Genomic DNA, 14583 nt, shown 5'->3' with positions numbered 1-14583 from the left:
CATTGCCTTGATAAAAGCGACAATGCTATTCTCTGTTAATTGGGCTGGAAAAATGCAATTACAAGTGTTTAGTGTTTTTGCTTTTATTTCAAGGTTAAAGCATGCTGTTAGACCCTGTACTTTGATAAAATTTGTGATTTAGTCCCTCTATTTAAAAGTTAAAGTTAAGTCTCTAAATTTTTTTATTTAAAAATATTTTTCTTATAATTAAAATTGTAAGTATTTTTCAATAAAATTTGTAATTTTAGCATGTTGATTAAGCTATCCTAACATGATGTAACGTACGAGGTTTTTCACCTAAATAATATAAAAAATAATTAATTACAAAAGGTATGAAAAATAGGTTAATTACAAAAATAGACATTTGCTACAGTATTTTGCAATGCTGCTTGACATATTAACACAACAAACTGAAATGTGATGACCTAAAATACCCAGAGACTTGATACCTAAATTTACTATTTTAATTGGCAGTTGAAAAAAAAAGGCTTTAATGTGCCGCCAAGCTTTCAAAAGGGTAAATTTCCTAATAAACCTCCTTATTTATTATTAATTTTTATTTCCCTTTAACACAAAAAATAGAGAGGCCTCTTACCAATTAGTCTAAAATTTTTTTTCTACCGAACAGTATTTTGTAAAAATGTTGATTCCAACTAAAAATACTCTTTGGCAGAAAAAACTTTTTGGACTAATTGGTAAGAGGCCTCTCTATTTTTTATGTTAAAGGGAAATAAAAGAAAATAATAAATAAGGAGGATTTATTAGGAAATTTACCCTTTTGAAAGCTTGGTGCTGAAACGCTGTCATGCGGCAGCTTAAACCCTTTTCTTCATCAGCCAATTAAAAAGCTAAATTTACATATCAGGTTTTACATATTTTAGGTAATCATATTTCAGTATAGTCGCGTATATGTTAAGTAGCACTTCAGAATATTGTAGTAAATGCATATTTTATAATAATCTATTTTTCATTTTTTTGTAATTAATTATTTTTATATTATTTAAGTAAAAAAGTCTAATATGATTAACAGAAAATATACATAATTTTATGAAAACTATCAACGATGGTAATGATTGAGTACAATTTTAAATTGAAAAAGTAAAATTTTTAAAGTATAGAGACTAAATATCAAATTTTGTAAAAGTACAGGGACTAATAGCATATTTTAACCTTATTAGTTAACTTTTCCAGCCCACAGATTATGTTTCTTGTTTTCTTTTCTTTTTCCTCTTATACCATTATAATTATTTTGAAAACAATACATTCAAACTTAAAATTCCCAGTTTCCACAAACTAAAATTGTGTGTGTGTGTTTTAATTTTAAAAAAAATCATAACACATGTAAGTTGTGTAAATAACTCCTTTGGGGCCTTCGTCAAAAGGGTAATCTTCAATTCAATTCACGGAGATGAATTTTTGCAATACAATGTCTGCAGTGTCTCGTCAAGGTCAGTCCCCACTTTCAAAACTCTCTCTGTCTCCTATTTATTTGGATTTGGGACCCATATTTTATTGAATTGTCCTTCAACAACTATTCCTACATATTTCGGCTGTTGCATCCTAGGTTTTTTTTTTAATTGAAATTTGATGTCTTTTAATGACCCATTTCAAGTTTTCTTCATTAAGATGCTTCCTTGTTTAATGGGGGTGACTTTCTATTTATCATTAAAATAGTAATCTCAGTGGTAAAATATGATTTTTTTTTTCACTTTAATCATTGGATTTTGATCTGCTAAGCTGGATCAAGTTTCTGTCTTTGCATACTTTATAATATAGTCAAGATTGTTTATATAGTTAATTCTATAAAATAATGAATTCCAAATAATTTATTATCCCACTTGCTCTGTGTGCCTTGATGCTGTTTTGCTATATAGATTATTACAATTGGAAGTGTTGCAAAGTTTTTTTTTTTTTTCTTGGTGGTTTAATTTGTACTAAAAAAGCAAGAAATAATAAAAATGGGATTAGATAACCCATTATCTCTTTGGATTGTATCATTAAGAAGTTTTGTTTGAGAAAGTTTTATGGAAGTAATCAAAATGATTACCTCTGGTAGGAAAATATTGGTGGCACCTGGCAAGAATAATCAGTTGTTTCCTTGGGCTACTTTATTATGTTGTATGATATCAGATTCATCCAGCGCAATAACTGATTACATTGATCTATTTTACTGGAATTTGGTGCGAGTACCAGATACGGGTATTTTGTCCGAATTCTTTTTTTAAGTTTCTCCATGTTTTTGGAGGGTCCGTGGGTAGTCATATGCCCGTACCTGTGTATGACTATGTGTTGGAACAAGTACTTCAAGCAAAATGAAGAGTTGAAGAAACATAGACTTAAATAGTGACATTAAGCTAGATCATTTTAGATGACCTGTTATGTATGTTACTTGCAGTTTCTAGTTATTTTTAATTGAAAAGAGTTTAGTTGAGGAGTAGGAAGTAGGCAGCACTTTTTTGATGAGGGGTGTTAAAATACTTGAGTCATACTATGACAGTATACTTGTGCAAGCTCCAATATAGTGGCTGGAGTTGAAATTGTCATATCACAATTTTGCAACATTGGAGGAAGCAAATATGTGACGATAATTTGCCAAACTTGTTTTTTTGTTTTTGTTTTTTTGTGTGAATAATGGACCCCAAATATATATATATATATATATATATATATTATACCAACAACTTAGGACACCAATAATTGTGTTTCCACTTAAGAGAGCATGAGTATAAGGTGGCTGATAAAACTTCTAGCTCTATTGTTTAGATTGTAGCAAATTTACATTGCATCTTTTACGTCAACAAATTCTTTGAAAGTTATGCTATGTTGGGATGTGTGGGAAAGATGTAGTACAAGTGAGAGATGGAAGCCATAAAATGTTATGGACTGATCAATGAGTTGCCTCTCATTGTTGACATTCTTGCACCAATGAACAGTGGAAATTATGCATTCACACTGATTATAAATAGGTCATGCACTTTATGAAACTTATGCTATGTATGATAGGAGTATTATTTTTTACACATGTTTTAATTTATGTGTTGGCAATAAACTAATTCAATTGGTAATATTTAGTCAGTCCCATGACTTACTTTTAGCAAAGAGAAGGAAAATTGTTCGTTTATTTTGAAGAGGTCTTATTTTTTCAAGAGTTATTACTCATTTTTCTAATTTTATGTTTAAATTTGTACCACCTATTCCTTATTTTATGGCTAACTATTGTAATACATATGTAATAATTAAGTTTTTTTCCTCGTGTTTTTACACTAGTAACCAATCAATGCATTAGGAGTGAGGTTCCATATGTTGCTGTTGAGATAGCTAGAGTTTGTATGAGGATGATGATTTTAAGCTATGATTTTAAGCTTCTTATAGTTCTTTCTTGTCTTTCAATGCTAGAAATGCCTAACACCATGAGTTGTTGTGGATAATTTGCTTTCTAATTGACTACTTGTTGAATTTTATTAGTCACCTTCTACTGATGATTTGAGTGCAAAATCATTTAAAAGGGCTTTCTTCTCTTTAAGGTAGAAAATTTTAAGTAGAACGATGAAACATCTAATTAAATATTCCTATTGACTGATTGTGTTATGTACTGATTATATGAAATTACAATATGGCAGACTGTCTATGCTTGTGAACTGGTCATTATAAAGTTATGGTAGACTTAGATTGTTCTTAAAAGAGATTATTAGATCACGAGGGAAGTCATCTCATTATTGTGTACATCCCCTAGAAAGAGCAAAGAGCTTAATGTTGTATCGTCTAGTATTAAGTGGTAGAATCTGAGGCCTAGCCTGCATTGCCAACAGTGTTATCCATTAGAAGCTGACGACATATGTAATTTATTTGCACATGCAGAGGATTTAAGTGGTGCTAAACATGTTATAGTGAAATTAATGCATGCATAAACAACATATCTTCATTGTTCACATAGAAGCTTACAAATTCAACACTTAAAATGAACTAGAACCGAGATAAATAGTGAACAGAAGGAAATTAAAATACTGCATTAGAATAATAAAAGAAATAGTACCAAGGTTATATACTGATATTCCTAAGGTTCTATATAAATGAAAAGGAGCATCTCATTGGAGCTAACTGGTATTTCTTTTGGATGCAAAAGCCTTGTGACCGAGAAGAGGATTTTTTTCATGCTGGAATCCACTTAACTAGCCAGCCAAGTGGCCAGGACAAAGCTGCAATTCCAATACAAGTACCCCATTGCCCCCAGTTCAGCCTCTGAGTGTTAGCAAACCTCTTCAAGAATTCCACCATTACCACTTGAAGAATTATGGTTATGGCAATGATCCCTAGAAAGAGTTTGTTCTTGTGTAGTCCCTGGAATATATTCTTCTTTTCAAGTTTTCTGGCATTGAACTCATTAAACACTTGGCAGAGGACAAAAGTGTTGAAAATAAGTGTGTTATTGACCTTTTTATCCACATCAAAGATAAATTTTCCCCTGAACTGAAGGGTTAGCAGAACTGCAACCTGATACAAGGCTTGAGCAATGAGGTTCCTCCACATGATGTTGGATATGAGGGGCTTGGATCGACCCACAGGTGGCTTTGTCATGAGATCATTGGTAGGTCGCTCAGTGGCCAAAGCTAAAGCCCCAAACGTATCCATTATTAAGTTCACCCACAATAGTTGGACTGCTGTCAATGGGATTTCACCAGAAGATACTGCAGCAATGAAGTTGATGACTAGTGCTGCTATATTCACTGTAAGCTGAAACTGAATGAATTTCTGAATGTTATTGAAGACACACCTACCCCACCTTAAAACAGTCACCACAGAAGTAAAGTTATCATCCAAAATGATTATGTCTGAGCTTTCCTTGGCAACTTCTGTTCCTTGGATTCCCATCGAAAGTCCAATATCTGCTTCCTTTAAAGCTGGTGCATCATTGGTGCCGTCCCCAGTGACTGCTACAACATGACCATTCTGCTTTAGACACTGTACCATCAGAAGTTTGTCAAAAGGTGAGGATCTGGCCATTACACAAATTTTGTTGATCTTAGCCATTCTTTCTTCTGGTGAGTAATTTCGGAACTGTACACCTTCTATTACAGCTTCCCTCAAATCCTCATTGGGTTGCAAAATGCCACATTCAGTTGCTATAGCCTTTGCTGTGAAGATATTGTCTCCAGTTATAATCTTGATGTTTACTCCAGCATTTATGCAAGCTTCTACTGCTTTTCTGACACCAGGACGACATGGGTCTTTCAAACCTACCAGCCCTAGCAAGATGAGTCCACTTTCTTGCAAAACTCGTTCATTGTCTTTTGGATTTTGTGTGTGTGCAAATGCTATGCACCTCAAGCTTTTGGCTGCCATATCCTCAATAACTTTCCCCATCTCTACTCTTTCTTCCTCGTCAATGGCTTTAACTACACCACTTCTATCATAATATTGTGAGCACATGGCCAAGATCATCTCAGCAGCACCCTTCCAGTGCACCTGTGTAGCACCGCCACTCTCACTCTTCCTCCTTATCAGAACTCCACTCCTCTTCTTCTCTGAATTGAAGGCCTCTACTTGGATGAGTTCGTAGTTTTGCTTTGGGTCATCTAGGTTCATCCCCAAATCTGAGACAGCCCAAGAGAGAATTGCTTTCTCAGTTGGACTACCAGAAATTTCAGGAAGTGATCTAGAGTTTGGCTTATAAACAGTACCGGTTGTGTTGAGAGCAACCGCTTGTTGCAGTAACTTATGGACATTAGGTGCTATTTCTGAGGAAATACTGCCCATTAATTCTTTCCCTAGCCAAAACTCCATAACCTTCATTTCATTTAAAGTAAGGGTACCTGTCTTATCTGTGCAGATTGTTGTGGCTGAACCCATCGTCTCGCAAGCTGAAAGTTTTCTGACCATTGCATGATCAGCCATCATTTGCTTCATAGAATAGGCCAAAGTTAGGGTCACTGCCAAAGGAAGACCTTCTGGAATTGCAACGACCACGATGGTAATTGCTGCTGAAATTATCTCCACGACTGAGTTCATCATGCTGTCAAACTTTGTCTTGCCTCGAATATATTCTTTGTTTCCCTGGTCATCTTTTGTGTTTCCAGTGAAGTAACGAATAAGCAGCACTGCAAGAACTAGTACAGCCACTGCCAATCCAATCTTCCCAATTGCAGAAGTCAGCTTGTTGAGGCGAGCCTGTAATGGAGTTTCTTCATCTAACTCACGGTTTATGGAACTCATCATCTCCCCCCATGCCGTATTCATGCCAACAGAAGTAACAAGCATTGAACCGAACCCATTTGTGACCTTTGTACCAGAAAGAACAAAAGGATTGTTGCTGCCATTGATCTCAACATGGTCGCTTTCACCGGTCATGCTAGATTCATCCACCTTCAAAGAGTGTCCATCCAAGAACAATCCATCCGCTGGAATTTGATCACCAATTTTCAAGCACACGACATCACCCACGACAACTTCAAAGACTGATATAAATTGGCGGCGCCCATCTCTCACTACTTCCACTTTTATATCACTACTCTCCTTTGAAAGTTTCTCGAATTGTCTGTTTTGCTTAAAGTTACTGACAGCAGATACAGCAACAACTAGAAAGACAGCAATGACAATACTCCCACCATCGTACCCTCCATCCGTTATGCCATGCTGTTTGATGCCAAAGCCCAGAGAGAGAACAGCACAAACCAAGAGTATGATAATGGTGGTATCTTTGAAAGCTTCATAAACAAAGCTAAAAAAGCTTTTTTTAGGTGGTTTCTGATACCTGTTGGCACCGAATACATTGACCCGATGTGCAAGATCAGCTTCATTAGCACTGATACCATCTTTCTTATCAGTTTCAAGACTTGCAGCAATCTGTTTCACGCCTCCAAGTTTACTTAGGGTTTCAAGGCTCTTCTCCCTTACCACCTCAGTGAGTGTTTTCTGATCAACACCGAGAGAAGGTAAGCGATCATCACTCGAGTCACTGTCATGGACATCAAGGGCAATGTAGGAAAGACTACGCAATATCTGTTTCTTGTTGATAATTTTCTTGTACAAAGAAACAAAAATCCTGGCAGAATATATGGCTGCAAAAACCGAACGCCACCTTCGGTGCTGGCATTTCACTATTGGAGTATCTTCTCCATCAGACATGGCTGGTTCTAGGTAACCTGTGTTGCGGTGTCTTAACGACATGTTAAAATGGTAGCAAAGAACGGTTAAAACTATGAGTGATGGAAAGGACGTAAAAGAAGTCTTGATTAAGTCAAAAATGAAGGAAATACTTTTGTTCTAATGGGAAGGAAGGATAATTACAGATATATATATATATACACACATTGAATCTTAGTGAATTTGCCTAATATTTTCCTGGAAATTTCCTGTACACCTTCCCTTTTTAACTTCTCCAGATAAAATTTAATTAGGGTTAAGAGATAAGTTTGTAGGAATTTACTTTTGCATTTATATATTTAATCTTTTTTCATTAATATTATCTTCCCTTTCAGTTACAAAGAAAGTTCCTTGTAGTTTCATCTGATACTTTGAAGGCAAGTAATAAATTTTTGGAGAGCAGTGATGACCTGATTGACAGCATTCCAATGGTCTGAAAGATCATTGATTGGATGGTGAAAAATCCACAGAAAACTAAAAATTTAGAGAGAAAATAAATATAAAATGATGATAATAGTAGTAAGAAATCTTTTAACCAAAGTGAAAAACAAGATACACGGGACTCACACTTTTTCTTGGAAATTAATACTATCATTTTTCTTTTCAGTTTTTATAGTCATGACTCTTGAGTGTGTTTGTTTAATCAGAACTAGTATTATATATATATATATATATATATATATATATATATAGATGTTTACGTACAATTTCTTGAACGAAAGGAAAAAAAAAAAAAAGACATAAAAGCGAACTCGAAAGGTTTCTTTTGTTTCAAATCGTGTTTATGAATACATGTATATTATATTATATTAAATTATTAAACTCTTTTAAAATAAAAAATTTCTATTTAAATTTTTAATATTTTTAAAATTTTAAATTAGTAAAGATAAAATTATATTTTAACCCTTTAAAAATAATAAACATTTAATTTAACCATTTAAAATTATTTTCATTCATACAAACATGAAATGCTATAAATTTTTTAAAAAATTGACATTCCATTCATATAATATATATTTACGTCTTATAAATTTATTTCGCTCTATCATGATCATAATATTTTATAGTTATATAAATTTTGATAATAATTTGTGATATATGTTTATTGAGACATTTATATATGAATACTACCTTTGCATTATTTTTTAATATCTTATAATATTTTAATTATTTTTGTAATAGTTGTATTTTGGATTAGTTTATTATTTAGGGTTGAACGCAGAAAAGTATTTTTGAAAAGTTTGATGCTTAGTATTGTTGTTAAAAATGATTTTGAGAAAGGAAAATGTATATTTTAAACATGATGTTATAAAGTAGAAAATATACATTTAAATTATATTTAAATTCATTAATATTATGATATATGAAATATATAAACTTAAATTATAATAAAAATATGACATAATGTCAAATTTAGCCTTCAATGTTGATACTTTTTGTTAATTTGGCTCTTATTTGGTCATCACCGTGGGTATGTAGCAGTTTTAAAACTCGAAGTCAACATCTACCCTATAAAATGTGAAGAATTAATTATTGGGCTTGCTCTAGTAGATACATTGAGAAATAAAAAAAGAATTATAATAAAAATATGACATAATGTCAAATTTAGCCCTCAAGTTGATGCCTTATATCAATTTGGTTCTTATTCTTTATTTGAGCTAAATTTTCCAATCAACTTTTTAAAAGAGTCAATTTTACCATCAACCTTTCAAAAGAGTTGAATTATTTTTTAATAGAAATACTAATTGAAATATTAAATTTTTAAATATGACAACCAATATAGCAATCTATATATACTTCATGCTTCTTCTTTTTTAAATATGATTTTTTTTATTTTTGAATATATTTATAATTTGTAAATTATTTGTTAGCATGATATATAAAATATTATTATGGTATTCTTATTTTCACGTGTTATTGTCGTTATCGTGATTCCAAGTTATTATTATGGTATTAACAAAAATTCAACTTAGGTTATAATGCCAACATAATAAAATAATTTGTGGTAACTCATTGTTTTTTTTATATAACCACAACAGCCCTTATCCATTTTACAATTTGAGTATAGTCATATTCGGGTCAGAGTGGTATTCAAGTAAAGTCCTCCCAACAATATCAACTTTAAGAAGTTCAATTCTACTTTTAGTTGGTATGGTAACTCATTGTTAATACTTTGATATATAAAATATAAATTTTAAATAATTTTAAATAATTAATATAAATTATTTGTAAAATTTAATCTGAATATATAGATCATATTAATAGAATAGAGAGATAAATTTATAATTTTCCACCTAAACTAACTTTTGAAAAGTTAAAAAGCTAAAACATTTACTTTTTTTTACTTGGCTTGAAAGTGAGTTTGAAAATTTATATTTTCATGGTTACTTTTAACTTGAAAATACTTTTGAAACTTAAGAATAAACAAAGCTTCTGCCAAGTATTAACTGCACCGGCCTCTTAGGTAAGGGTGACCATTCAACCGAATTGGAATCGAATTAAGCGAAATAGTTGTAAGTTGACGAGTCTCATTTTATCATCCTAATTCAAATTGAAATTCTTTCAAATCGAGTGAAATGAAATTCGAATAAAATAGAATGAAATTGTTCAAGTTAAATTAAAAAAAATTAAACATGACAAATTAAAATCTTGTTATAATATAACCAATTCCATGTTAAAGCACATAAATTTGAAATCATATATATTTGAAAACTTATTCAAAGAAAAATAAGAGAAAAATAAGATACTTTAATATGATAAACTTGAATCGTTAATTTACTTATTTATGTCCCAAAATTATTATTTTATAAATTTTAAAAATTTTAAAACTTTCTTTATATATTTTTTATAATTTTTAAAAAGATAATATTTGGAATTTTTATATAAAATTTGAAAGCGAGCTCATTTTATATAAAATTTTTATATAACATACTTGTTTTACCTCGTTTATTAATATAAGGAATTGTCATTATTATTTGAATTTTTTGTATATATAAATAAACTATTTTATAATAATGTCCTAAGAATAATATTGTGGGCTTGGGTAACAATAATGCATTAAGACTAACGTGTAGTTTATTGATGACTAAGTGTTGTCATTGACATGGGATATCAAAATCAATACATGAGTATGTGTGTTAGAGAATAACATATTGGACTGACCCGCTATAAGTATGTTTCTTGGATTATTATGTAATAGTCATGACATTACTCAGTGATTACTATGTATACGATCCTCAGACTTGATATCATCATTATCCCAACATCGTGAGTAGTATATTTGTTACAGTCAAACGTTCACCATAACTGGTTGTTCTATAAAGGCTGATGTTGGATATTCCACAATCTATGTAGTGGGATATGGTTGACCAATATAGGATTTGTCCTTCCTACATAATGGGAGCAATATCTTAGGCCACTTGATTGAGTGAGACTAGAAATGCATGGCCATACTCGAATAAGTTTATATGAGATATTATACTTATTTGTTTATCATAGTCTACTCAAGATATCAAGAAATATTAGATGGACTATGCAAGTGTGACTATTCCATAACTTGTGTCCATTCTAGAGATAAAGGACAAAGGATTTAATACATGAAGGGTTAATCACAGAAATGTTATGTCGAATCATGACTTCTTGTAACTTAGGTAGCAATGATACATTGCTAGATGTCATTCATTGTTTGTAATACTAGAATCGTTCTAGTATTACTACTAACGTTATAATAACTTACAGGGTCACACCCTATGGTTGAAACAAACGGACTCCAAACATAGTTGGTATTGTTTTTTGGCTGTCACATGAATTAAATTGATTATAGAATTAATTTAATTGGGCAATTAAATATCAAACGAATTATATGTACAAGTATGTTGTACATATAATGAGAACATAGTTAAATTAAAATATATGAATTTGATTTGTATAAAATTTAAGTAAACATAATTTACCGAAATTTTTGTTATAATTATTGTAATTATAATTTACGATCGAATATTATTATAATTATTGTAATTGTATTTTTTTGTCAAACATTATTATAATTATGGTAATTATAATCATTATATTCAGTTAATTATTATGTTCATGTTAAGATATCAACTATTCTCGACTTAGGAAATATAAGGTTTTTGAGAAAAACCTTATGTACCTGAAATATAGTGTATGAGGTCTAGCAGTCGTAAATGAGTTTTTCTCTCTGAAAAAGTTTAAGAGAGTTCTTTCCATTCGTTGTCACATCGGGTGGATTATATAGAGGTCGAAACTTTTTGCAGTGGCTTGGAATTGACATAAAATTGCGTAATCAGTTTCACAACAGCTATATTTGATTTTCTAGAGATTAAAAGTAATCATTCATACCCTTCTCACCTTGATTTGTAACACCTCTAACCCGTATCCGTCGCCAGAATAGGGTTAGGAAGCATTATCAAAAAATTTTAACTTAAAACATTCAATTATAACCATTTCTATAAAACACATCATATCTCAATCAAACACAAGGATATTGTCCCTTGTACGAGCCCTCAAGGCTATAAAAAAAAGTTTTAGAAATGATTTAGGACTAAATCAAAAACATTTTGAACTTTATGGAAAAAGATAAAAAATTTCACACTGTAGGGGTCACATGGCCGTGTGGCCAGACCGTGTAACTCTCTGACTTGGATCATACGGCCAAGCTACACGCCCGTGTGTCAGGCCGTATAACTTTTGTAATAGCTCAAATTTACCCGGGCCCTAAAATAAATAAATAAAAACAAAAAAACAAAATTTATTAAATAATAAAGTCCATTTACAGTCTACTTACAAAGCCCAAAAACTCAGTTACATTTATAGCCCAAAATCTATTAACCCTATACCCAGTTACACCCAAGTCCGTACTGTAGCCCAGATACCCAAATGCTGCCCAAAATTCATTAAACCCAAAATACACAGGGCCCAAGTGGCCCAATTCGTTAACAGAAGACAGAAAGCCTAGGGTTTCTGAAACCCTAGGCACCGCAAGCACCCTCACACCAAGCCTGAACTCGCGCTGCAATTGGTGCGCCAATCCCACCATCGGTACCCCATCGTCGCCTCAATCAGCGCGCCAGTGAATCGTCATCAGCGCCCGATCGTCACTGTTTCCCTCGTCGTCACCTGCAAAAGGGGAAAGAAAAACACAGCAAATATGGCAAGGAATCGAACAGAAAAGACACCAAGTTTGTACTTCGAAAACAGAGGTTATAAAAGCCGAAAATTTTCACTGTAATAGGATAGAGGCAAACGATTGATACACATATAGACAGAGAGATACACGCATATATCCACAGAAGAAAGAAATAAAAGCAGTTTATTTTCTAAAAAAGGTGATTTAGCTACATATTTGTTTATAGTTTATATCTCTGTTTAACACATATAAATCATTTTTTTCTAAAAAAACTGTTAAGTATTAAAAAGGGGAAAAGTTTACCCGTGATTTGCCCGGAAACACGAAGGCTTTTAATCTTCCAACCGTCGTGTATGGCAGCGCGTGTGCTCGTGCAGCCCAGTGGCCGGAGGCCGGAGCTAGAGGGCTCCTCTCTTCTCATCTTTCAGAGGATTTTAGGTTTTTTTTTTTTAGAAAACTGATTGTAAAATGAATTTTGGGCTAAAAATTGACACATATAGCATTACAAAAACGACATCGTTTTGCTTAGTTCAATAAGCACTAAAACGGCATTGTTTAAATGAAGGATCCGCTCGTTGACCCGTGACCCGGGGAGGATCAGCGCGTTTTTGGTAAAAGGGCTAATTGCCCAATTGATCCTTCCGCATTTTTAATATTTACCATTTCATTTTATTTTTATTAAAATTTGGCCCTAACCTTTTATTTTTGTTTCAATTTAGTCCTAATGGCCATTATAAAGCCTATTTCGGGACGACGTCGTTTTGGGATTAGGGTCGAATTACCCAGTGAGTCCCTCGGCTTTTAGCGCGTGTTTCAATTAGGCCCAAATTTTTCTATTTATTTGTAATTAACCCCAAATTCTTTAATAAAATTCAATTTTAATCCTTTTTATATATTTAATTTATTTTAAATACTATATGTATTATTTGTTTTTAGTTATATATAAAATAGTATATATTATTTTTATTTATATGTTATTTTATCATATTATTTATATTTCATATTTTATTATATTATTCCTATATTATCTTCCTTTTATTATATATATTATTTCATTATTTATTATTTATTAGTATATAAAATTAAAATTTGTAAATTATTATAAACTAATACATATATTGTTATTATATATTTAATGTCTAATATTTTAAAACTTACTACAAAATTTTGTTCCAATTTAACATATTATTATTTTTATAAGTATATTAAGTTATTATATCATGTAGTGTATTTTGTATATATATTAATTATCTCTAAAAACTCACCTTCATCATTTATACTTTGTTAAATACTTCATCTATTTTTTTAAAAAATTGTATTTATTTTCTTATCTTTATTTTTATTTATATGTTCATAATTTTGTTTATTTATTTTTGTACCTTTTGTATTTACTTAATATTGTTTTAAAATGGTAATGACATCTCACCACCTATTTGTTATTTTTATTTATTGTTTACCATATTTGCATAAAATTGATTATTTATATTGTTTTAAGTTATATTTCCATAAAATATTGTTATATATTATGTAATTTATATATTGTTAGATTTATTGTTTTCTATGTTATATTTTGCATGAAATATTATTATGTATGTATTATGTAATCTATATTGTTATTTTCATTGTTTTCTATGATTATATCTACATGAAATGATAATGAATATTATAATTTATGTCGTCATTCATCATTTGCTATATTATATTTGTATGAAGTGTTAAAGTATGTAGTTTATATTGTTTAGTATTGATATCGTAGTATGTTAAATGCATCATTGTTTTTTTTTTTTTTAAATTTTACTTCATTTAATCTAAAATTTTTTAAAAATGAGGCAATATTTTGATATTTAGGAATTCAGGAAGAAGTGCCCTAACATGCTGGGTTGCGATTTCCCGTTTGTCTAAATGTCTAAAGATATCCTTTTAAATAGGTTTTGTAAAACACGAGATGATTTCAATTACGAAAGCTTAAGAATATCGTGTCCAATCATGTTGGATGTGATGTTTGTACTCTTTTGGAGCAAAGGAATCTTGATTTTTAACTCATATTATTATGTTTTAAAGAGAGATCTTATTTTCTAAATTATTTCAAACTTTTGACATTAAGACAAAAAAACTATTCATTTTGGTACCGATTTTGGACGCTGTGAGGGTGCTAATCCTTCCTTGCGCGTAACTGATTCCCGAACCTGTTTTCTCATAATTTCGTAGACTAAAATGTTTTATAAGGTGATCCAATCACACCTAAAAAGGTTGGTGGCGACTCTTGTTTTCAAAATACCTCATCCTTTTAAAAC

At 31.2% G+C, this 14583-nt stretch overlaps 1 protein-coding gene across 1 annotated transcript; it reads right to left on the bottom strand.

Annotated features, from left to right (window-relative positions):
• Positions 1-3868: 3868 nt before the first annotated feature.
• On the bottom strand, positions 3869-7423 carry LOC108474203 (putative calcium-transporting ATPase 13, plasma membrane-type). Its single transcript, XM_017776133.2, has one exon. It carries the CDS (start codon positions 7162-7164, stop codon positions 4150-4152), a length of 3015 nt encoding a protein of 1004 aa, XP_017631622.1. The 5' UTR covers positions 7165-7423; the 3' UTR covers positions 3869-4149.
• Positions 7424-14583: the final 7160 nt, after the last annotated feature.

Source organism: Gossypium arboreum, chromosome 11 (assembly GCF_025698485.1).
Source record: "Gossypium arboreum isolate Shixiya-1 chromosome 11, ASM2569848v2, whole genome shotgun sequence".
Taxonomy (NCBI): Eukaryota; Viridiplantae; Streptophyta; class Magnoliopsida; order Malvales; family Malvaceae; genus Gossypium; species Gossypium arboreum.
Note: the sequence above shows the minus strand (reverse complement) of the source record. Positions and strands in the feature narration are given on the sequence as shown.

Coding starts and splice junctions, on each gene's coding strand:
- LOC108474203 (XM_017776133.2), bottom strand. CDS start 7,164: ATGTCGTTAAGACACCGCAACACAGGTTACCTAGAACCAGCCATGTCT.